The following is a 25,444-nucleotide window of genomic DNA, read 5'->3' as shown; positions in this document are numbered from 1 at the left end:
TCACATGCTTCATGTTTGAGGGGATATTCAACTCCTCCATATACTGTATTTCAGCCATAACGTTACAGCATCCTCTCAAGAACAGAGCAAATTCTTGCAATGCCTGGACATCTTCAGTTTTAATAACAGGCCATCCAAAAATTGTGTCCATATAAGCTGATGCAATTTTTTGTTCACTACCAAAATGCTCTTTAAGAAGACGTTTTGCTCTTTGATATCCTTGTTGTGGCACCATATGCAAACAACTTCGTACCAGCTCTTTAGGCTGTCCTTTGGTGTACTGCTCTAAAAAGTACAAACAGTCCTGGTAACTGTTGGTTTTTTCCTCAATATGATGTTCAAAAGCTTTGATGAATGAAAGAAATTGCAATGGGTCTCCAGCAAAAATGTCCATATCTCTCTGTGGCAGGTTTGATGACATTTGCTGTTGCACAAGCATCGCTGTAATCTCATTTTGCTTCTGGAAAATTCCACACATAGCATCCTGGTTAACATTATTTTGCATTGTTGAAGTGTTTTGTACAGGCTGAAATATACGCAGTTGCTGTTCCTGTGCTGCTACTGAACCAGCAGGCAATACTGATGAAGATGCAAGAACATTTGTTGACTGACGATGTGGTATAGCAGTGTCTGTTCCATTGATTGGTTGTGGCTGCAAATTTAAAGCGATATCTCTTATTGATGTTGTTCCATGATGTTGTACTTGATCCTCTGAACGCTGAATATTGGCAGAAAGGCTATCATCATATGCAGAGGAAACGGGTAGCGCACTTGAAGATTGCTGAACGCTGCTTTGAGGAACATGTTTATTAGCATTTGGATTAAGTTTAGAACTTTGTCTCTCATGCGCCATGCTTGCATATAAATTCATTCCATCTAATGGAACATTTCCCACATCACTGCCTTCTAGCACTGAGAGCCTTGCAGCAGCCATAGCAATTTGTGCATCAAGTTCCAGTTGTTCCTTCCTTTTCCTAAGCTTAACTCTTTCCATTCTGAGTTTCTCCTCTTGTTCTTCCAGCTGATGCTTTCTTTGCAGAGCAGCAGCCTGTTCCATCAAAGCTGCCTTTTCAGCCTTTGCCTTTAAACGAGCTGAAGATGTACTTGAACTGACATAGCTCCTTTTACTTGATCTTTTACTTGGCACATTAGAAATGCTGTCATCCGGTTTAATGTCATCTTGACATGTAGACTGTGCCACATTGCCATTACTCCCATTAGCAGCAACATCACTTTTAACAACAGAAGCAACACCATCATCACCTTTCTCGTCACAATCACAAGAAGCTCCTTGTTCTCTCAACCATTTGTACACTTCTTCAACAAACGAATCATTAGCAGATCGTTTTAACTGAAACCATGTTTCCTGTCTTTTCTGCTCCTCTTCAGGCAGAAAGTACTCATTGAGCAATGTATTATGGAGATCAAAGGCATTTTGACACAGAGATTTGAACCTTTTTAAGTTTTGTTGAACATTATCCACATTTTCAGAAGCATTTTCGAAAGAAGATAGATATATAACAATTTCAGACTTAATTTTGCTGGCCTTTTTAAAACTTGCACTCCTTTCCTTTTGAAGTCTTTCAATTATCAGAGCGACTCCATTAGCTGTAGGTTTTTTGGGTCTTTTTTCGTTACATTCACGTTGTGACTCGATGGATTTGTTTTCATTATTATGTCCGTCGCTCATTTTCAACGTTTTTGCTTTAAGAGATAATACTCACAAGTTTAGCGTTTATTGCGTTCATGTCGTTTTACGCAGATTTATATTTCACTGGAGCTCGCAGTAAGTTATTGAGCCGTACTGAATTTTCCGTCTTTTATAATAACATTCCTGGCATCTGTTATCGTAGCCTGCTTATCAGGAAACGTCCAAGCCTTTTGCCAGTAGATAAAAAAGATTTCTCCTACCTTATCACAAGGATTTTAGACGGCTTTGACTGCTGCGGCTCCTCGCACATGCCAAACAGTTCGCCCATCCAACTCACAGCGTGTGCACCTGTTAATGAACTTCCAAAGGATCCACACGAGCTCCGTTTCCAATCCAACTTCCAAAGTATTCAAACGAAATATGTCCGCTGATATCCAAACGAGATCCGATTTCCAAACGAGATCCGATTTTTACCTTTGTATTGCCTGTTCCTCTTTCAGTCAATCGGCAGGGTGGGTGGTGCTAGATCTTGATTATAACTCACTAGTTTGTCCATTTCCAAAGAATCATAATGTCCACAACACGCAATGGTCTTATGGGTGAAGTTCCCGTTTAATATAAATTTCAGATGAGATGATACATGAACTTGGATTGTATTTGAGCTCGTCCACCACCAGCAAACTAGCGTTTAGCAGTAAAAATCGTATGATCTCCACCACCCTATCCACCTTCTCACGCCCAACCACCTGTGGCTTTATAAAAATACTGCCACCTAGCGTGAACCACCACCACTACAACAAAAAGTAATGAATGGCTCCCACACCTTTAGTAGTGACACACGTGTCACACCCTGGAGAGCCGGCCACTGTGACCGCGACGGCGATTTCAGTAGAGCGTGAGGATGCTGATCCAGCCCAGATTCTGAAGTGTTCATCTGATGCACACTTTTCAATCCCAGGAGGCCAAAACGTCATCATCGAACGTGATTGGGAACCGCAACGAGAGTGTTTACAAATGTGAGTATTACAAACCAAAACACGGTTCCCTGTCTTAAAATCGTATTTGTTGAGCTGTATCGTAAACTGCTGATTTGCATAAGGTGTCAATACGTGTAACGTTAAAGTATATGATTTCGCTGTAAAACACGTTTTATTACGTATAGCGACCATAGCATTTTAAAGATGATTACTAAATGTTTAACAACTGACAGGAACATGTTCTGAGATAATTAAATGAGCACATCACAACACCAAACAGACATCTAAATGAGTGATGGACGTTATGTGAGTTTATGTAGAATTCTCTGTTGTCAACACTGCTTTAGATTAATGTAATGTAAATAAACATATAGTTAGTAAACAAGTAAACATGAGTTATCTATTTCATTTGTCTAATAGTACTGTTGATAAATTCAGGAGCATTTGTATTGGATAAAAAGCCAATAAACAACAGTTACCTCATAAATGTAGTATTGAGCACACGAATCAGAGGGAATCTTGTGTGGATGTTACAGGGACAGATGAGACAAGTATGCTTGTCTGGTGAAGAGTGACTGATGAAGCAGTGCTGCCATCAAAGGCTTTGAGTGGGTACACTACAGACATCTATTTAAACCTTAAATTGCAGTTTATTAATAATAAAAAAAAACTTTAAGCACTTTTCTGATTCTAGATTTCTGTGCCTTTGTTGCAGATATTTTGCGGTGGAGCAGGACCGGAAAGGAAAGGTGACAGCAGCATTTGTGGGGAAAAAAGTAAAATCTGAAACTTAATATAAAGTTAGGTAATTTTGTTACTTCTAATACAGAGATCTAATGAAATTGTGCTGTTAAAATGACAACTTTTGTATTGTATTTGTGCATCTTTGTATGATCTGAAATGTCTGCAGACTGGTGTGTGCATCGAGAAAAGAGAAATCCACAGCAGCATCCTGGAAATGGTCAAGTGCCATCGATGAGACCCTCCATCACTCCACCTGCTCTTTGTCTCATCTGGACCAGATGTTGCTGTGGTCTCTTCATCCTCAGAGACCAAAGAGCCAGCGAGAGCATCTAGAGAAAGACTAAAATACCAATATGTCTGAATAAAGCTTTGTTCCATGTGTCTTTATTTATGTTCATTGTTACTTTATTATTTTACTCATATATCCATGTTGTTATCAGTAAATAAAATATAAGTTTCATTAACAAATGCATTAATTAATTACTTGATTAAAAAAAAAAACATGCTTGTTTTACTAAAAAATATAATTAATTATAGGTCAGCATTTATCATTATTATAATCAGTGCATTCTGTGGTAATCTTAATTTCTAAGTAGTAATACTTACATTTTTTGAGTGTAAAATCCTCAAAAAAACACCTCTAAACACAAGATCTTCAAGCAGCTGATCCACATCTCCTTTGTGCAGATATTGCAAACATGGAGGAAGATGTACTAGGTAGGGTCGTTGTGTTACTGATGCTATGAGGTGTTTGAGCATCTGTTGTGCTTATTTTCTTTTTATTATTAATACTACCTAATTTACAATTACAGGCTCAGGGAAAGGTGGTATCATAATGAGAAAAACTAAAAACATAACTATTAGGCTTGCTTACATCAGAGTATGCAATTATATACACGGGGAAATATGATTAAATATCTCTGAATAATCAAAATATTCACATCATCGTTTATCAAAAAATGGATTTGTTTTTGTTATTGATAAGCCTCAGGGATGAAAAGAGAAATTCAACAAGAATTTAAGCTAGCTTTGCGTGTGGATAAACAATTTTGAATACAAAACAAAAGAAATAACTTATTCAAAAAATTAAGAATTTGGGTTTTCCTGACAAAAATTATTTCTTTAAGAATTAAAAAATACAAAAACCTAAATGAACCCAAAACGTATCTGTTATACTACAATCACAATAAAAGAACAGCTGTTTCTTCAACATGACCATAAAATGAACAAATTTCATCAATATCAAAATATTTATAGAAAGATGAATTAAACCTGTCGCTATATGTTAAGTTGTTGCACTTGTTATAACGTCGTTGGTCACATGATAACGTCAACATGGCGGAAGACGTGCAGATCACATCCATACTCAACGAGATTTGGCTGTATAGTACGTACTCTTTTAGCGCTCGTTAAGTAAGTTCTTATTGAAATTAAGTACCTACTCATTGAGTATGTACGGTGGCCGACAGAGGCCAACGCGCTGCAAACAAGAAAACACATGCAAACAGAAAAAACGACAACAAATTAAGAAAACATCTTTATCAGTTTGACAACAACACAGGAGCTGCAAATCCTCGCAACGCAAACACAAATACGGAAACGCGCTGCAAATTCTCACAACACTACCAAATTCAGTAACGCGCTGCGAACACACGAAGGCGCTGCAAACTAGCACGGTCCACAACGGAAATGTTTCAGGGGGACATCAAAAAGTGACGAACTCATCTGGGACCTGATTATTTATATCACTATCACCTTTAAGTGATACTATACTATCACTAAAAGGTGATAGTACACCGATAACACCTCTGCGATAACACCGATAACACATCATTACGAATGATGCTAGAGCTATTCTCAGAACTTACTTTTTATTAAGCAATTTTTAGTTTATTTAACCAAGTGGTCCAACTTTAAAACAACAATTCGTATAACTTTTTGGAACCACTGTAATATTATATACATATTAAAATCTGGGAATTACAATTTTAATGCTGCATGTTTTTTCACAAGTGTCCCATGCTGCTACCAGTGCCTTGTGTCACTCTTAGGCTGCAGTGTGAGCTGTACCCCTCTCGCCAGATCGCCATCTGTTTGGGCCCCTACTGTGGCCTGGCCTTTGCCCTCTGTTGTCTCACACCTCGAATATTTATGTGATACTATATTTATTTATGTGATAAAAAGTAATTAATGTTTGTGTTTGCAGTCTGTTCTCAGGCCATCAGTCTTTTTTAGTTCCTCCTCATAAAGTAGCATATAATCATATTTCAATATCATATTCAAATGCATTTTGGAAACACTTTACTTAAAGCCTTTATATATAATGCATTATAAAAGTAGTTTTAATCCATTAATTATGCCTTGTGATGCACCTTATAATTAATTGTATAATCTCATATAACCACAGTTATAATACACTATAACACGCATCTCTTCATTGTCACACCTTTAGAAAGCATAATGCATAATTAAAACACAGGACAAACAAACCTTTAACTATCATGAATCGTTTTAACTTTGGTTATCTCTGCTTCCTTTGGCGAGCAGAATTTACAGAAGCCAGTGGAGTTGCAGTATGAGATTAAAACCAAACACACTAGTGTCCCATTTCAGGATATTTCTGAAATTACTTATATTAGTTTAAAATAAAAAAGCTGCTTCAATAAACACATTGACAAGCTTATAGATACATTATGTATTTAGTATTATGTATTTGTACTTTTTTTTTTTCCACTGTGTAATATCAGACATATTTGCATATTATTTAGAGCAGCATAATGCCTTGTACGTGGTTGGTTAAATTTACAAAAATATTAAAGTAAGTTTTGAGTTAAATACAAGATACGATACAGAAATACTCAATCTGTGGCATGTGGATTATCTTATTTCCTGGAACATAAGTTGTGGTATTTTTGTAATACGATAGTTCCAAGACTATATAATGACTATGATTATTGTTGATCCAGCCAAACACACTTACACACAAATGGACCAGCTCCAGCAATGATAACTGTAGAGTTTTGATTCTATCCCTAAATATACTTAAAAATAACTTATACTTAGTGTGAAGGGAATGTAATATTTTTAGACACATTGCATTTAAATTGCAATTAAATGAAAATGTATTATAGTTTACATTTCTAATAAATGCAAATAGCTGAACTTTTGAGAGTTTTTTGGCCAAATTGAGTAAGATTTGCTTGAGAAGTACTGCATATGTAATTTCATGTCTTTGAAATATGATTAAGTGTGTGCCTACTGCTGAATGTCCTGACAAGCTTTTATGATAAATTAAAATATACTTTATTGCCATTTCTATTGAAACTTGTATGGCATGTATTTAAATATAGTAACTGCACATTTGTAATGAAGAATTTACAATTTAGTACATTTAAAAAGTTTTTATTTTAAAAAAACACACCACTGTTAAAACTACAGTCAGGTACTTTTACATGTGACGTATGTTAGTCAACACATCTAATGTAAAACTTTACATTTTATTTATTACAAAGTGCAGTTTTTAAATGTGTACTTACGTGTGTTAAGAAACAGTGAGCTCTTTTAAGTACACTTAAGCGTCATTTTATTTTATTAATATATTATCTGCATATACAGTTGTTAACAAAATAAGCTTTTAATATTTTAAGCACACTGCAAGTGCACATTCAATAAAATTAAGTGAACTTTTTCACAAGAGCTGGTCTACTCATTACTCCACTATAATGTAGTCAGCTAACATTAGAAAGAGGAACTGTTGTAAAAAGGACAATTCAACAACATTTCTGTGATAACTGACTGCATGCCATGAATGCTGTCAACCAAGTTTCATTTAACTGGAAGCATTCCTTTAAGACTTCCTGAAGACTTTTTTTAGCTTGAATTTCTTGCTTTATTGATCTATATTTTGTTTTTAGTACTTAATTAAAAACACCTTTCATTTACAATAAGTGGTTTTCCTGCAAGGATTAGTAAACACATACAGCATTTTTTGCAGTTTTGTCATTTAGTGAATATTTGGTTGAAACAGCTTTTGACTTCTATTAATATCTCTTAATAAAAAACATGCTTTTAAATAATGGACATTGAAAATTTGAATTCTAATGTGATTTTTAATGCACATTTTGCAGACAGAATATCCAGAGAAACTTACATTGCATTAAAGATAAGTATTTTATTTCATTCAGTCCCTGGGAATTGAATCCATGACCCTGGGATTGCTAATGCCATACTCTACTGTTAGCTACAAGAATGTTCAGTATGGAATAATATAAATGTTGCATATAATACTAAGCAAAGTTATAACCAGCAAATTATCAAAACATGTTTGCAAAGATTAACAAATTTCCAGTAAGTTAGCAGTACTAAACAGATATGGAACATTAGTCAGTGGTTTAAAGAGATTTCAAGAGATGTACTCTTCTATTTTTTCTAAAAGATTTGTTGCAATATCCAATGCCATTCTGGCATTATCAATGCCAAATTGCTTGTTTGGAATGTAAGGAAATTGGTGATAGTTTGGATATTGAGTTTTTTTGCCATCAACACCAAGGTCAGTCAGTTGCCTCACAGTGCTCGGTATAGAAGCCAACTTTGAGCTGAAATGGGACACCTGTTGAGCAAGGCTAGTTAATGAGCGGTTGTTGGGATACTCTCCTCTTCCCCTGTACATTGCTGCAATTAGAGCTTTTTCCACAGCTTGATGCACTTTAAACATACACCACTCTGAGCTATCTCCTCCAGTGTCATTGTGGGCTGATTTGATGTCACATTGAGCCTGTTCATACCAGCGTTTTGCCTCCCCTCTGTTTGGCCTTGGAGTTTCTCTGTGGTGTGACCAAAAGTTATAGTGCCTTCTAGAATTGTTCTGATAGAACCTCTCACGTCCCCTCCTGTGACTTTGTGCCTCTGTGTTCCACATGTCATAGTAATCTCGAAAGTCTCTCCAGTTCGATGATGTACTGTGTGCAGCTTTTCCTTGTTGTAGTTCCTCAATTCTGTTTTGCAGGTATTTAAATGCCTCTGTAGCAAGTGTTTCATTGCCTGGGTTCTTGTCTGGATGCCAGCGGAGGTAGAGACGTTTAAGGGCTTTTTGTTTGTCTTCACTTGACATTTTCCAGATTTCATTCAAGCTTTGGTCAATTTCTTTTTTAATCTCTTCCAATGTCTCAGGAAATACTGTTTTGGGTGGAGGCCCAGATGTCAAAAGACGTTCTATTTCTGTGCAAGCTGACCCTTTTGACACACTTGCCTTCTTTTCTCTTTTAAACTGGTACAGGTCAAGAGAGCTTACTTCAGTGAAGTCATCGCTGCCAACTTGAATTTTATATCTGGCAGGAAACTGTCTTGTTTGTCCCATTGGATCATCCACTTGCTCAATAACAATGGCATAGAAATATTCACTGGATTCGTCTTTGCTGAAGCCAACATACTCTCCACTTTCAAAGTTGTTGAGGAAGTTCATGTCAAGGCAGTCATGCCATTCTTCAGGTATACAGCATCCAGGTTTTGGTAAGGAGCCGTGTCCTTCCTCCTTGTGGCCACTGTTATGAATGCCATATTTTGCCAAGGTTTTCTCAACATCCTCCATGTTATCACTCAGCAAAAGTTGTCCAAGGACTGGAAGGCTTAAGATGGTCAAACAGTTCTTAAGAAGAGCATTGATTTCTTTAGTGAGACACATGGTAATTTCACTTACTACTTTGGGTGCCATGTCATCATAGTGTTTCAAGTAGAAACTGCATCCACCTTGCTGTTTTTTCACATAAACATCTGTTTCAGCCTTACTACCCTCAAGTGGCGCATGGTTTAACAGAAGCTCAGTTTGAAGAGTTTTGCAACAAATTATTTCAATCTTTGAAAAGATTTCTTCACACTTTTCTGCAGCTTCACAATATAAAATACTGCCTTTGCTCTCTTCTCTGATGAGGCAGATTAGTCCATGAAGAAATGCAGCAGAAGACAAGTGTTTTTCAAACCAGCCGCCAAATTCACACTCCCCTTCATAGTCGCAATATTGGACACTTGTTCCCTCCAGGTTTTCAGAAATTACTTCCGAGAGAAATTTTGGGCGAACATGCTCGGGAAGGAACTGCAACAATGTTTGATGTTCATAGTGATCATTTCCAAGATAACAGCAGTCTAATTTTTCTAGCAGTTTCAGCTTGGTTTTCAATGGACCCTCAAGCCTTGCAGCCTGGAAGACGGTGTCATTGAAAAACAAAGTGCTGGATTCATATAGTCTCCCATCTGTTGACAGAAGATAAAGTTGGTTGTTTTGAAAAAGTGGTTTCTTCTGTTCCTCTTTCAGCAGACGAAACAGCTGTTGTACAACACGTTTCACAGTTTTCTGCTGATTTGCCTGAAGGCTGTCTTTGCCAGAGCTATCAGAATAGATTTCTTGAAGAACAGTGCTATACTGATCAATAGTGGGTCTTTCCTTTACACCAATCTTCTTGAAGAAGTCTTCAAATTTAACATAATTTGGGGGAATATTGTACAAGTAAGGCCTAAACTCAAGATGATCAAACAGTGAAAGTACTGTCTGGCAGGCTTTCATAAGTGTTGTGCCATTTTCCACTAGAATAATGGGGAGGTCTGAGAACAGAGAAGCATCAAAATTTACTGACTGCAGGTATGCATATGATTTGCTAAATACCATGTTTCTTGTTTCCAGTAAAATGTCTGTGTGACACTGAGATTTACAGATGTTTTTAAGATTAGCAGCTATTTGTTCAGGGGGTGGAGTCTCTAAGGCTCCGGCATCCGTCATTTTCTTCATGTGATGTGGAGAGTGGTGTTCTGAGGGTAGGATTGGCATAGATGTCCATATAAGATATTGGTAATCACTGTCTCTGTCAATAAGTGATCCATTGATTGCAACAACCTCCCTCTTTTGAGCAAAGGCTTTGTGATAATCACAAAGTGTTTGATTAATTTCCAATGGGAAGATGAATTTAATGTTAGCAACTCTGTTCAGTAAATCAGACTTTTTGTCATTACTATTTGATAGAACAGTCCTAAACAGGAGCTGTGATCTTTTTTTAAGAATATCTAAAGGAGTGTTGCCTCTAGTTTCAGATTCAATTTGTTTTGCAAATTGAATGATTTCCTCATCAGTGACTTCATGTTTCAATCCAAGGTCCTTTAAGAGACTATGTACTTCAGAACGTTTACCTTTGAAATTCTCCCAAAATGTTTTGGGCACAAATCTCTCTTCAGGAAGCATTACCTTGTAAAGGTGTACACTGTCATCATAGAAGTATGAAGCCACCTGAAGAGAGCCATTGCTGTCTCGTAGAAATCTGACCTCTTTCAATGCTGTGACAATCCTGTGATCCACTGGTCCAAATTCCAGTAGCAACCGCATAAAATCAAGAAGCTTGGCCTCTTTCATCATATGCACAGAGGGAAGAATAAACTGTACACAGAACTCCAAATCATTCAGAATCTGAATTTGCAGACATTCTGCCAATTCTAAGTTTACCCAGCTGTCCTTGAGGAAGATACTATCACATCCATCGATCTGGTACAAATCCGGAAAGTCATTCTTATGCTTAGAATTCAGAATGAATACCTTACTGTGTAAATCAATCCTTTCCCGATTTCCAGATATTAACTCAAACAGTGGCAAGGACTTCAACATATGCTGACTGTTGTTATTGGAATCTCTGATCCCACGCTGTAAGAAGCCCTGAAGATCTATATATTCAACTTTAGACAGCTTCTCAAACTGTGAATGTGGTACATGATAAACCTGCCCTAAAACAGCACTGCTGTCTCCTGTTTGCAGGAGTTCTGGATTCATATACTCGTGACGGAATTCAAGACTGAGATCAGTGAAAAAGACAAGGTCTATTTTCATGAACCCCAGTTTTATGAGAATGGATGCTATTTTTTCATTTTCATACAGAATCACCTTTGATATGTTCTTCATTGTTTGTAAGAAACATGTGTTACTTTGACTGGGGCAGATGACTGGTAAGATAGGACTGTCATCAAAGTGCTTTTTTATCTCACTGAAGACATTCAGCTTTTCATTTTTGCAGCTTTTCTCTTGATCATCAAAGAAGGTCCATAATGTTTTCAGCCGTTTAATTGTCTCTTTCTCTGCTTTGTAGAGCTGACACCTTTGATCAGGTAATGACTGCCTGAGCAGTATTTGGAGTTCTGGCTTCAAATACGTTGCTGCTATGTCAATTGTTAAGCCTTTAATGAACTTTCCCTCACGCAGAATTTGCACATGACTTCTGTTGACAAAATTATCAGCAAACATCTCCTGATGTCCTCGGAAAAGACTGCTAAATCTTGATATCAGCTTTGGCGATTTAGAGTCAAAGTCTCTTAACATCTGATCTCCTGTGAGGAGAAGGGGCAAACCATTGAGGACATGGATACTTTTCTCATCTACATTTTTCAAGCAGAAGTTCAAAAGTTTCGAGCATCTTATTTTGTTTTTGATCAAGGTCTGGCTGATGTGCAAAGGTAAACCACCAGTTGTCTGAGAAGGATCATTCAGTGGGCTTTGCTTCAAGAAGTTCATCACTGTTGAAGGACTAATTTCTGCCACTTTCACACCAGCTGCTTTAAAATGTTCTTTTATTTCATGCATTTTCGAAGAGTATGGCACTAATTTCATCCCAGTGTCATCTAATATTTCAAAAATGTCATCATGGTCATTAGTTGTAAAAAATGGAAAGTCTTCTAAATGTGGTTTAGATGCACAGGACCATGTAAATGTATATTTCTGTATTTTTGTATCTTGTAAAGGATGTGATGACTCAACAGGAACAGCATGTACTGTGGGTATGACAGGAAGGTCACGTTGGTTAATTGATCTATAGACCTCATGAATCATTTCATGCCAGGCTTTATCTACCTCTTGGGAAATGCATGGAAAGTATTTAAGGCAAGAATCATCAAGCTGTGTCTTGAGGTGTAGAAGAGTTGTAGGTGTACCTTTCTTCATGACTGAACAAATACGTACCAGGAGGTCAGCATAGAGTGGTGAAATTATGTTTACTTTCAGTGACTGGTTCCACTCAGTCTTGAGACTATCACCATCCTCTTTCCATAAGTCTCTTCTAGAAGAATCTACTTCAAAATTGGCATTCACGTGAACTGGTAAACCAGTTTGTCCAGGTAAGGGCAAAGAACAAAATGTCCTGCCAGTAAATGTTCGATTAAATGAGCTGCTCCAACATGCAGCCAGAGCAGCTTGAGGAACTTTAAAATTATCTTTTTGCTCAAAGTTTGGTTTTGAAAAGCCAAAGCACTCTGCAATGACCCAATTACTTTGGATATGTCCAGATGATATTTGCATGCCATAGATGATGGTTTTGCAGGGTTCTGCTGTTTTTGACATGAGGGAGTCTCGAACATGTCTGAGAAAGTTTTCTTTGCTTACCTTACTCTTCTCTGTGTATTTTTTCTCAATAAGGAAAGAACATTTTGTATGTTTTCCATCTTCACTGATCTCTGAAAACTGTATTTTTGTGATGTGTTTCAAGAAGAGAATTAGTCCTTCAGGGTCTTCTGTCAAGGCAGAGTAAAGTTCCTCCATGTCATGATCTGTGACTGCATGTATAGATATTTCAGATTGTTCTGCCATTTTCTCTGTCCTGAGAGGGAGCCTGAACATGGTTCCAGAATTGAGTGCAAACAATTTTGGAAGAAATGTATTATAAACATCCTCAAAAGACTTTTTAAATGCATCTTCCATTGAAAACATGCAGCCTGGGGACTGTTTTGTTACACCTTCCACATATTTTAGATTTGGGTCAGAAATGCAGAGCCATTTGTCGCCGGTCAGGATAGATGGACAATCTGTCAGATGATACACTGAATTGAAGCCAAGTCCATATTTCCCAGTTCTCCCTAAAGTGCCGTGTTTTCCTCCTTCTCCCAGCTGCTGAATACCCTGCAGATCAGCATCAGAAAATGTTCTGTTGTTGTACACACAAAGCGCCGGGCCTTGAACCAGTTCCCATTTCTCTCCAAATATCTTGTTTGTCTTATGTTTTCTTTTGTCCCAAACAAAGTGAATTTCTGTTGCCTCTGCATCATCAGCATTTTGAATGAGCTCTTTCAGAATATCCTTTTTAGATGGATATGCATCGATTATATTTTTTATTCTGACAGTTAGTTTCTCGGTTTGTCCAAACTCTTTAGCATGAAGGGAAAACCCACTGACTAAATGTTCTTTCAGAGTATGATGTCTTGTTGTCATTACACCGAAATGACAGGCCACAGGCCGAGGTATCAACTCATGGGAGAGATTGACACCAGCTGAGAGAGGCATCCATGGGCTGTCATTAAATCTTAGCTTCTCAGATGATCTCAACACCCTTCTCTCATCTGGTATGAGACAGTTTGTAGGCTTTTCTTTGATTTTGTACAGCCCATTCACAAGTATTGCAACACACTTATGGAGGTCTGACATGGAAAGAGGGCCAGATTTATTTAAAGCCTTTATTTCCTCAAGTGCAGCAACAAATTGTTCTTTTGTAAATTGTTTTTGGACGTCAAGGTAGTCCCAGAGCCTCTCAAATCTGGAGAAGATGACTGGAAGCACATAGAGATATGGTTTCTGTTCAAATTCTTGACTTCTGGCCACTGCCTTCAACTTAACAAAGTGATCCTCAATGAAAATGAATGGAAATGATTTTGCATGGCCAATAACTGGATTGGGATCTTTCTGTTCCAACAAGTATTTGTTGAGATATTCATAGCAAGACTGAGCAATGCTGAAGACAGCAGTCTTTTCAAATGCATTGCAGTGTTGGTGTGCTTTTAACAGTTGCTGAAGCACTGTCTCAACTGGCGGATTTGTCCGTACTTTCAATTTCTGAAGAACTGAATCATAACTATGTATTTGAAGGTTTGAATGATCAACTGTGAATTCTGTCATGCTTACCAAATTGGAACAACTTTCGGTGTACACTTCAGAGGGTTTTTTAAGAACAGTGGTGTTCTTGTTTTGCTGAACTGAAGGAGCTAAGGCAGGAAGGAATGGTATTTGAGACAGTGTGAACCAGTGCAGAGAATTCACATCTTCTGAGGAGTCTTTCATTGACTGCATGAGACACTGAAGACGTTTGAGACATTTAGATTTATCCTGTTTCCAAACACTAGATATCTTTCCTGCTCTTTCTATGATGTCCTCTAAATGGAGGCGGTCACTCAGCATTCCCAAATCAGAAAGTCGTTGAATCCTTTTTGGAGAGAGGAAGTCATTTGCAGTTCCTTCCAGAAAGCGTCCCTCCTCAAGTTCATACAAACAAGCCACTTTGCCAGAAGGATTCACGAGTCGCTTGATAAATTGAAGCTTCTGACATTTCTGTGTTTGAATGCAAGGGTAACTTTTCAGCAGGTCATCAACAGCAGGGTCAGTTAAGTCGACGGCATTGAGAACAAGCAAACATCTGTTATGTGTGCCCACAGCACTCAAGTTTGTAAACACAATGCTGTAAAACTCAGGCCAGTCAATCATTTTCTGTTTGATCATTTCCTTGAAGCCACAATAATTAAAACTGTCTCTTACCCATGTTGGGAGAGAAACTACACAGGAATACGAATCTCCCAAGCTCAAGAACACTTTCATGGCAATGTCTCCAACTGACTGGTTCTTCTCAATTTTTGGATTCAGAAATCTTGCTTTGTCCATAGAACACCAATTATGTCCATTGCTAAAAAGATCCAGAGATTGACCATTTCCATTCTGTGCAACTGCTGAGTAGAAAGACTCAACCAGGGGTAAAAATGATTTGCTTGCTTTCTCTCTGTTAGGCCAGAATGCATAGAATGGATAGTTCTGGATATGTCCATTTTGGGCCATTTTCTTCAGCTCTAACAGTGTTGTAATGTAAGCAGAGGTTACAGCATCTTTAAGTAAAGCTTTGTTCCACTCAGACTTCACTCCTTTTTCCCATAGGCCTTTCCTATTTGATGTGACTGCAAAAGTCCCATTGACATGAACTGGAAGACCTGTCTCAATTGAGAGAGGAAGAAAACAAAATGCCTGGCCAATGAGGTTTTCAGCAGGGAACCATGCATTAGTTTTTGCCTCTCTATGCAATGGTACAGCAACACCTCCAATTGGACGTGAAAAAACATGCTCTTGATCAGTTCTTTTCTGGAACATTTGCAAAGAATCCTGTGTTCCAAAACACGAGTACAAAAGCCAGTACTGTGTGAGGGATCTCTCTGAGTGCTCTTGAACTATTTTAACAATGTGTGCTTTGTTGACATCAATAATGTTGCTGCATGCGCTATCAATATTTCTGAAAGTGCTCTTGATCTCTTGGAGAGGTTTGTCATTCGAGACAGCAAATGAAGTCATGATTTCTCTGGATATTTTAAGAGGAGTCTGAATCTGATCATCCTGTGGAGGAGTCGTTGCATTTTCAGGGACAATTTGAAGGGTCAAAAATTTAATTCTCTTCAGAAATAGTAGATGTGTTTCTGAGTTGTCAGTCAAATTATTTTTTAAACTCTGAATGTGTTCTCCATCATATACTTTTGAACTTATCTCTGACTTGTTTGCCTCCTCCAGAGAGCGAAATGGTAATTTAATCAAGGTGCCATTATAAGATTTCTTGCTGTTTTGCAATGACAGATCACAATCAAAAATGCCTTTATATGATTTAAACTGTCCAGGAAACCTTTTGTACAGTCGTTCCTGGAATGGGTCAAGTTTAATTCCTGGGTTTCCTTTGCTGATTATGTGCTTTTCCAAATGGGTGACATTTGGATCAAGTATGAGAAGGGTGTTCCCACTCAAAATTGAGGGAATATCACTCACATGGTAAACAGCATTAAATCCAAGCCCAAACTTTCCAATCATCTTAACTTTATTCTCCTTTGATGCTGACCCCACTTTGACAATGTTTTTCCAGTCTTCTTGTGAAAAGAGCTCATTGTTGAAGATCCAAAGGCATGGTCCATTGCAGAGGGCCATTCCATCATCAAAGAGGGTTTCAGGGGGGTCTCTGTGTTTTCGGAAGTCAAGAAGGAATTTACACGTGGTTGCCCCAGCATCTTCAGCATTTTGTAGGAGTTCTTTGAAAATGTCACTTTCTTCATCATACTCTTTAAGAATGTTCTTAATTCTTTGAGTAAGTGGTTCAGATTGCCCACATTGTTCTATACCAAAGGACGCTTGCTCTGCTTGTATGAACTGTGGTTTTAAGATGCGAGTACTTAAGAACGGAACTTTCAACCATCTTGCAGTAAGGGGTAGAACTTCCTCATGAATGACATAGAATTCCTCATTGTCCTGTTTCAGGTCTTCTAGTCCTTCAGCACTGATGTCACAGAAGACTGTTGTAGACAAAGATTGCAGAGTAAAGTTTTGGTTTTGTGCCATGACAGGCACAGGTGTACTGTCCTTTAAAAGCTTCTCATTCTTACGCATCCAGTCAAGAATGGCAATTGACACTTTAAGTTCTGTCGAGTCTCCATGAGGAGGACACCTGCAGTCAATTCTATGTTTTATGTCATGAAGTATGTCTTCAATTTCTTTATCAGACAGTGTTTTATTCACACCAAATTTTGTTAGCAGGTTTTCATATTGCAAAAACTCTTCAGGCACTTTCTTGATGTAAGGGCTTAGATCTAATTCAGGTGGGTAGGCTAAAACTATATCTCCTGGACAGACAAACTCACTTTTATTCCAGATCCAGGGAATGCATTTTGTATCCATTAAATCTATGAAATTTCTCATGTTGTCCTGCATGAATTTATAGATACTGTGCAGCTTGGTTTTAAACTGAAAATCTGAATTTGGATTGTTCATTGATCTCAGTGCAGAGAGGTTCTCCAAGACTTTTTCAGCTGGAGGGGGGTCATAAAGTCCAAGATAGTTGCAGACATGTCTTGTTAGCTCAGAGGTAAGTGGCATTACATATCCAACAATTGAAGAAAACATTGAATCTCTTACTTCAGGAGGCTTATAGAAACCTCGCTTTAGATTTCTACAAATGCTTCCATTTGAGAATTTTGGATTTTCACATGGCACCCATTGCCTTTTCATCAGCTCTCCTATCTGCGTCTTGGTGAATTTTGAAAGGAAATCATTCTCATTCAGTACTCTAAAAAGAGTATGTGCTTTTTTGAATGCTTTATCTGGTGAGTGAACACAAAGCTTTTCAATATGATTTATGACCTGGAGTATGTTTGCTGTTGATATGTCTTTTTGCTCTGTCTTTAAGCCAAGGCGTTGCAAACTCTGAAGCATTTCCTGGGTTTTTGTGTAAATAGGTGGGGGAAATAAATCTGTTTCGAAAAGGTCCTGGAAAGTCTTGTTTCTTGGATCAAAAACATCTGAGGTTTGTTTGCATTCTCCCTGAGTTGTTTCAATAAAATTCAGACTTTTTGTTTTTGTGAGCAGCTGCTCACTTTGTGAGAGTAGAATGCTACCGTTATTCAGTATCCAGGTCATTATTTTCTGTTTCGCACCATTTGTGCAAGAGCCTGTCTTAATGCTGTCAACCAAATGAACAGCCACTTTAGCTGCATCCAAAAGTTCAATTTTCAGAAGAGTCAAAAGTCTGCGATCAGCTTCATTTGCACACTGTACAATAGTGTCAGGCATTGGCAGATCATTTGGAATGGCTGGATTGGTGCGTGAAAAAACTGCTTGTTTTGATTTAACTGCAACATATTTCCCAGACATCATTCTGAAGATTGGCAACATGGAAAGTAGGTCCTGTTCAGCATTAGAGAGAGAATCCAAGGAAGAGAGGTAAACTTTCAACTCCTCTATTTCATTTGATGAAGCAGAGGCAATGCCTTTGATGACCTGGTCTCTGTTTAAGTTCACAAAGACTTGAAGAACATTTCTTGGTGAGGCTGGAAGAACATATCTCTCAATGTAATGATGTCTAAGACACTCATCTCTTTTTATGACTGTACAACCCACCATCCTTAACACTTTCTGAACATTACTTGACAAGTTGGACCCTGTGCTACTCTGAAAGATCATTGTTGAGTTGCTTTGCAACCTTGCTAACAATATAGAATTGCCTGAACTCTGCACTGGCTCCAGTGGTATTAAAGGCATGTCGATAAAGCTGCTTAAATCATTCCATTCAGTGCTGAGAAACTTCCAGAATTCAGCCAGCCAGCTCTTTGGTGGATGACGATCTTCTGCTGTTTTCCATGTCACATGACCTTGGGTCATTTTCCAGTCCATGGGCAAGTGCTTCTTTGTGAGTGCAACAACATGTTGTGCATCCAGACTGATTATGTTGTACATCCCTGAAAACACACACACCATTAATTTAATATTATTATAAGCATTCAATAAGCATAAAATATATAAACTTTATTTTCTTACTCCTTGTTGCTAGTTTTCTTAGTTGCATAGTGCAATAATTGCTCAGATCGTTGGGTAAAAACATTTCTTTACAAAATGGCAGCAATGTCCTAAAAAAAAGAAATAAAAAACTAAGTATTACCACTTTGACAACACAATATTGAAACAAACTAAAGCATTCGAGTGACTATGTCAAACCTTACCTTGGAAACTTCTTATTGTCAACCAAAACCGTGTTCTGCCCTCCATTGACGAATGAAGTGAAGGTTCCATCACTGAGAGGCAGAAGCTTAAGTCCTTGTAGCTCTGTGTACTTTTCATCACTGAGAGCAAATTCAAGAAGAGTGTATTTGTCATCTTTACTGAGATTTACAGCTCTACTTTTGTGAAGGACATCTCTAACATAAGATGGAGTCACCCATGTCAAGGTATCACTTTTAGGGAAGATTTCTTTGACATCTTTCAAAACATGTTCTGGGACTGTGACCAGGTTCTTTCCTTCAGCAATCAGTAGTCTTGACACTGCACACATTGTGTCAATTTGTATATTGTTTACTGGAAAAACTGCATTTGAGGCAGACACCCAGATTTTCTCATCATCAGCAAGGTGAAAGATCTTGTATTCAAAAAGACCTTTCAGAGTATCTGTTGCAACTCCATGCCATCTCTCTTTATGTACAGTGTGCGATAGGTCAGGCCAAAGATTGTACACAGTGCGGGAAGGCAGGGTTGTGTTTTCTGATAACTGAATGGCATCTAGAATCATCATGAGATATACATGGGGTAGAATCTCTTTTGTGATCAGCTCGTTCCACATCGCAGACTCATCATTCTTCTGATCCTCCTCTTGCCACTTGATGAACCTCCGATTGTCTGTCAGGCCAAAGCAAGCATTGATGTGAATGGGAAGCCCAGTTTTGTTTGGGTCATTATTTGGAAGTGGCAGAAAGCAACTTAGTCGCCCATTGCAAAGTGATCTGTCTTCATCTAATCGAAATGCTGCATCAACTTGAGGGTAGAAGCTCAGCTTATTAGCTAGAGAGTCGATCTCTGGTTTATATCCCTGTTTCAGAAGGCAAGTTGTCACAAGCCATTCACATCTTGTTTCTTTCATTTGCTGGGAAATGTGTGATACTGTTTTAAAACATGTTTTTCTATCAAACGATTCCTGCTTGATATGAGAAAGGACAGTGATAAAGTTACTTGACACAGAAACTTTCAGCCTATTGTTGCAGAGGCCATTGGTGTCAATATGCAGCAATGTAATGGATGACACATTTCTCAGAAAAAGAAGACTGATGTCTGCATCAGCAATGAAACTGTCAAATAGCTGGGTAACTTTTGTGGAGTCATATAAGTTATCTGAGATCTCAGAAGCCTCATTGCGCAGAGGGAAGCGGAAGAGCGTTCCTTTGAAGTATTGCTCCTCGGTGATAATCTTCTTCCAGGAACAACTATTGACTTGACTTGCAATATTTTGAAAGGGCTGAAACTGATCTCTCAAGTTCAAAAGGCTCTCTCTGTCTTCTTTATCGTTCAAAGACCATCGATAGCCTTCTTCATCATCTCCAAACATCTTCTTTTGTGGGTCAAAGATGGCTAAGTGTTCAGAACTGAAGACACATGGCAAGTCTGTAAAAATCAAAAATAATTTTTATACTGTGAGCATCATTAGTGTTGTGCTAAATCCTGTGTCACAAGGTTTTTTAATCAGCAGGCACTAGAATACACACAAAAAAACACATCTGGTAATGTAGAGTATTTTACCTGTAATATGATAAACAGAGTTAAATCCAATCCCAAATCTCCCAACTTTTGTTGGGTCATCTTGCTTGATGCTTCTGCCAACTCTCTGAATACCCTCCCAGTCCTCGTCTGTAAAGGCTGCATCATTGAAGGCATAGAGAGCAGGCCCTGCCAGACCAAAATTACAATTGGCGGATCATACAATGATCATATAATAATCAAACAAAAAAAATTCAAATGCAGTCTTTTGCTTAGCATAGTAAAATATTACACATAAAAAAATAGCAGAATAAATGATCATATCTTTCATACTATGTACTGTATGTATATCTAGTGTGACCACCAACTGAATCTGCTCCCAGTGTTCATAACACAAATACCTTGATACTTTCCAAGCTCTTCAGTCCACAGGCTGTGAGTCCCATAATGCCTCTCATCGTGAATAAACACCACCTTTGAAGCTCCTGCATCATCTGCATTCTGTATCAGCTCCTGATATTTTATAGATTCATTTTAATTGACTTGATGAGATATAAGATGCATACCATTTGATGCACTATTATTTGTGCAATACGTAGAGGTATTTAATTTTTTTCATTTGAATTTCATTTTAAGTTTTTACCTACCTTCAATATTTGTCCCCCATCCGGGTACCTTCTCAAAATTTCCTTTAAGTAGTCAATGAACGGTGGAGACGTAGCACCAAATTTATTTCTACAGTGAATAAAACACATACAAATCAAACTCAGTGTTAAATGTGGAGTAGATAAAGAAGAAAATTATTTAATTTTTAATGTAAAACATATTAGCCTTTTTTTCATAAACTGCTAAATACTTTACTAACAGTTGACTTTTAAAGGTGTCATCGAAAGCAAAACTAACTTTTACATGTTGTTTGAACATTAATGTGTGTTGACAGTTTGTGTACACAACCACCCTAATGATAAAAATCCACCCAGTGGTATTTTTTTAATCTTTAAAAGTAATATCCACTTTTTAAAACCAGATCATTTTCAGCTTCTTGTCATTGTGACAAAACACAGTTGATTGAAATGAGCACTTTACCTTAGACCCGCCCTCATCGAGCTGAAACAGTCTGAATATGATCCTCACTGTGTTGACTCAGGTGCAGAGGAACACCCTAATTAAGTGATTGAGGTGTTCTTTTGTTGGATGTAATAATGAACATAGCAGTAGTCATTTACTCCCGACATCTGAGCTGCTTAAGACGCAGAGGATTAACGTTACTTTCGGTTTTAAAAGGAAAGCGTCGATCCCGATCTACATATGTTCCTGTGAATAATTCCTGATGCAGCTTCACCCACAGGAAAGTGAGTATAAGGGTTTTGCAAATGGCCTTTCTTAATAATGTGCTTGTTGGCAAGTTTCACCGATAAACGCGGCTACATGCAGCTAAATGCGGCTAAATGCGGCTAAAGTAAGAATTAGACCTCCTAATCCCACAGCAGACAGGGGCGGGGTGAGCAGAGCTCATTTGCATTTAAAGGGCCAATGCCATATAATGAGCTGATATTTTGCAGAGCTGATTTTGACAAGATAAAAGGGTGTTTTTTTACACTACTTTTGAGAATTTTTAACCAAAGTATATTACAGGCTTTTTATTAAGACACTAAAGATTCATATGATCTTGTGGAAAATGGGCATCCGATGACCCCTTTAATCATAAATTGTCTTCAACACAAAACATGCAGTAAATAAACCCACTTACTTCTTTTTTTTCTTTTGCCTTGATGTAGAACTCATTGTCCTTCTTTTGCAATCTCCTGTGGGGTGAAAAAAAAAGCTGTTAAAAAAATACTTCTAAAACTTCTAAAAGAAACATTCTTTTAAACAACTGCTTTCTTGGGTCTCCTGTGGCTTATAGCTACAAAACAGTTCACGAGTTTACATATTCTTTGCAGAATCAACAAAATATTTATAATTTAAAACATATAAGAGTGAATATAAAAATTACATTTTATTTTATATTTTCCATACTGCCCAGAATAAGCAGAATAAGAATAAGTTATTTCACAAAACAGATGTTTACATATAGTCCAAAAGACAAAATATTGATTGAGTTTATACAAATGAACCAGTTCAAAAGTTTACATATACACTTGATTCCTAATACTGTGTCTTATAACCTGGATTGATCCAAGACTGTTTTATGTTTTGTAATAGTTGATCATTAATTGTTTTTCCTGTACAGTTAAACTTCCCACTGGTTTCTAGCATGTTTTGAATACTTGTGTAACCCTTCCGGTTCTACTTGCTGTGTTTGCTTTGAGCGGGTTTCAAACTGGTGTTTCTAGCATGGGAGGATGGCTTACTAAATTAATGTACATTCTGCAATGTGTCACATGTACACTTTTTATCATCTCTTACAGCCCTCAGTTCTCACAATCACCATTTACTTCCTTTATATTCATTCATCACAGAAAACGAGTATACTTTGCAAATGTCAAATAGCTATAATAAGTTATAACTACTCAAAGTTTAATGTGTCTTTAGTATGTGTGTGCTTTAGTACATGACTTTGTCTTTGACAACCATGTGCTTGTCTTGTCTCCTTGTTTAAATTACACTGGGCTGATTGTTTTCACTTGATCCTCTGCTCCCTATTTATTGTGCTCTTTTCCCTCGTATCTTTGCTGATTTGTTTGTAGTGTGTTCCTGTTCACTTGCCTGTGCGTGCAATAAATAACATTCTTGTTCTAGTTGTGTTTTTGATGTTGTAGTTGTAGTGTACCCTTTGTTGTTCTTTCTCATCTTCTAGTTAGTTGTTGCTCTCATGCATCTGCCTTTTTCGATTTTGTTTCATTTTCAACTCTAGTATGTAGTTCATCCAGTTCCCAGTTCAGTTTGATGCATCAACACAGATATGTTCTAGTTTACATGTCAAAAGTATAGAAATAATAAATCGTATAAACTTAATAAGTCTTATAAATTCCTTGATTTAGCTTAAAGGGTACATAACACCGTTTTTGCATAGTGAAAGGTGTTGCCAAATCTCAAGTTAATCTTGAGTATTTATAGAGTAGTATTGCATCTTTCATATCTCCGAAAAGTCTTTAGTTTGATCAGATTAAAGAGTCACAAGCACGCTCAGTTTTTGCATAACGATCATCTGCCAGTTGTGACATCAATATAAATAAAACAAGGAACAAACATTTTAATGGGTTAAATTTTATTTGTTTATAAAAACATTCATCCTTGAAATGCAGAGAACAAACAAACACACTTCTTTGGTGACATTTTTGACTTTGTGATCTAGAAACATCTTAGATCTTATTTTAGTCAGAAATGACTGTTTCGTCTAGTTCACTTACGAGAGGTCTCTCGTACTGCGTAAGATATCTTACGCTAGGGGAAAACCCTTTTCCGCGAGATATTCAAGCCAAAAATTATCCTTAATTTTGTAATAATGCAAAAACACGTTGCAGCAGCATACAGACATCGGCGAGACAGCTTGCGCCTATTGGCTGTTTTGCGGCAACTGCAGCAGCCTATCGAGCGAGGCCTAGCGTGACGTCAGACCCAATGAGGACGCTTCGCGCCCACTGCGTCATGTCCCACCGAAACGGGCGTGGTCTAGGCCTATAAATACCGCTCGCAGGCAGCTATTATCTGATTTTTCATCCTTCAAGCGAAGCACACGCATCGCTGGAGCTGAAGAAGAAGCCGTGCCGTTTGATCGAGCGCACCTTCAGCGGGACGAGTCACTGAAGTCACTGGCCACGCCGCCTTCCTTGCCTTCCTGCTGCGCTTTCCGGCGCTTATATCCTTTACTCTCTCTCGCAGCGGCGACACACTTTCTAAAAGAGCAAAGGTGTCTTTTTAAAGATGCCTTCCTGCGGCTCGTGCAGAGCCACACTCAGCGACGGGGACCGCTACGTCATCTGCGTCTCCTGCCTCAGTGAGGAACACGCAGCTCTCACGCTCGCTGACGGCGGCTGCCCTCACTGCGAGCCAATGCCTATGGCGACTCTGAGGACTCGCCTGGCCTTCTTCCCCGAGGCTACTCCCCCGCCCGCCGCGGCTTCGCGCCGTAAAAAGCGCCGTGCCCAGTGGGCCCTGGAACCTTCCCCCAGCCGCCAAAGCTCGCCGGTTCGCCCGCCTGCTTCACCGCCTCGTCAGCCTCCATTCCGGACGTAAAGCGGCCGCTGTCTGCCACCGCCTCCATCGATGCCGCTGACGAGGGAGCCCTAATGAAGGAAGAGGATTCCTGCTCTATCCTGGCGTCAGGCAGTGAGGACTGGGCGAGCTCTGTGGACCTCGCGCCCCCTGCCCACACTCTGTCAGGCAAGAGAGCTTCAATTGAGGCGGAGCTCATGAGGATACTTACGCAGGCCACGGCGAGCCTTGGCTTCGAGTGGTCTTCACCGGAGCAGCCCGCTCACAACCGGCAGGACGGCTGTTTCCTGCCAAAAGGGGAACGCGCTTCGCCTGCGTCGAAGCCAGCGCCTTTTCTTCCTGAGTTGCATGAAGAACTCACTAAGTCCTGGAACGCCCCCTACTCAGCGAGAGTGCGTCCATCTACTTTGGCGTTCTCTACTGTCGACGACGCCAAGAGCAGAGGATACCTCTCACTGCCGCCGGTCGAAGAGGCGATAGCGGCCCACTTATGTCCGCCCTCCGCTGGACGGCACGCTAAGTCAGCCCTGCCCTCTAAAGCTTGCCGCACGGACCTTGCCCTCCGCGCTTCTAAGTCCGCAGCACAGGCCATTGGACGCAACATGGCCTCTCTCACTGTGACCGAGAGGCACCTGTGGCTGACGCTCTCAGAAATGGTTGAGTCTGAGCGCACCGCGTTCCTCGACGCTCCGCTCTCACCCGCTGGCCTGTTCGGATCCTCTGTCAGGGACTTCACAGAGAGATTCGCTGAGGTACAGAAGGCGTCTCAGGCAATGAAGCACTTCCTCCCGAAGCGCTCCAGCTCTGCAGCAGGCTGTGCGAAACCACCTATGCAGAGCTCACAGCCCCAGCCACTGTCCGCTGCCGCCACTTCGC

The 25,444-nt window shown here is 38.9% G+C and overlaps 1 protein-coding gene across 1 annotated transcript; it reads right to left on the bottom strand.

The window, feature by feature from the left end:
• Window positions 1–7,263: 7,263 nt before the first annotated feature.
• sacs2 (sacsin molecular chaperone 2) lies at window positions 7,264–22,195 on the bottom strand. Its single transcript, XM_073845020.1, has 7 exons — window positions 22,161–22,195; window positions 21,058–21,145; window positions 20,812–20,923; window positions 20,453–20,599; window positions 18,889–20,317; window positions 18,707–18,795; window positions 7,264–18,627 (listed from the first exon to the last, which is right to left on the bottom strand). Exons 1-7 carry the CDS (start codon window positions 22,193–22,195, stop codon window positions 7,775–7,777), a joined length of 12,753 nt encoding a protein of 4,250 aa, XP_073701121.1. The 3' UTR covers window positions 7,264–7,774.
• Window positions 22,196–25,444: the final 3,249 nt, after the last annotated feature.

This window comes from Garra rufa, chromosome 8, assembly GCF_049309525.1.
Source record: "Garra rufa chromosome 8, GarRuf1.0, whole genome shotgun sequence".
NCBI classification, from domain to species: Eukaryota; Metazoa; Chordata; class Actinopteri; order Cypriniformes; family Cyprinidae; genus Garra; species Garra rufa.
This window is presented reverse-complemented; position numbering and strand designations above follow the sequence as displayed.

Coding starts and splice junctions, on each gene's coding strand:
- sacs2 (XM_073845020.1), bottom strand. CDS start 22,195: ATGAGTTCTACATCAAGGCAAAAGAAAAAAAAGAA. Junction 20,318..20,452: donor CTCTGTTTATCATATTACAG/GTAAAATACTCT, acceptor TGATTTTTACAG/ACTTGCCATGTGTCTTCAGT. Junction 18,796..18,888: donor GACAATAAGAAGTTTCCAAG/GTAAGGTTTGAC, acceptor TCTTTTTTTTAG/GACATTGCTGCCATTTTGTA.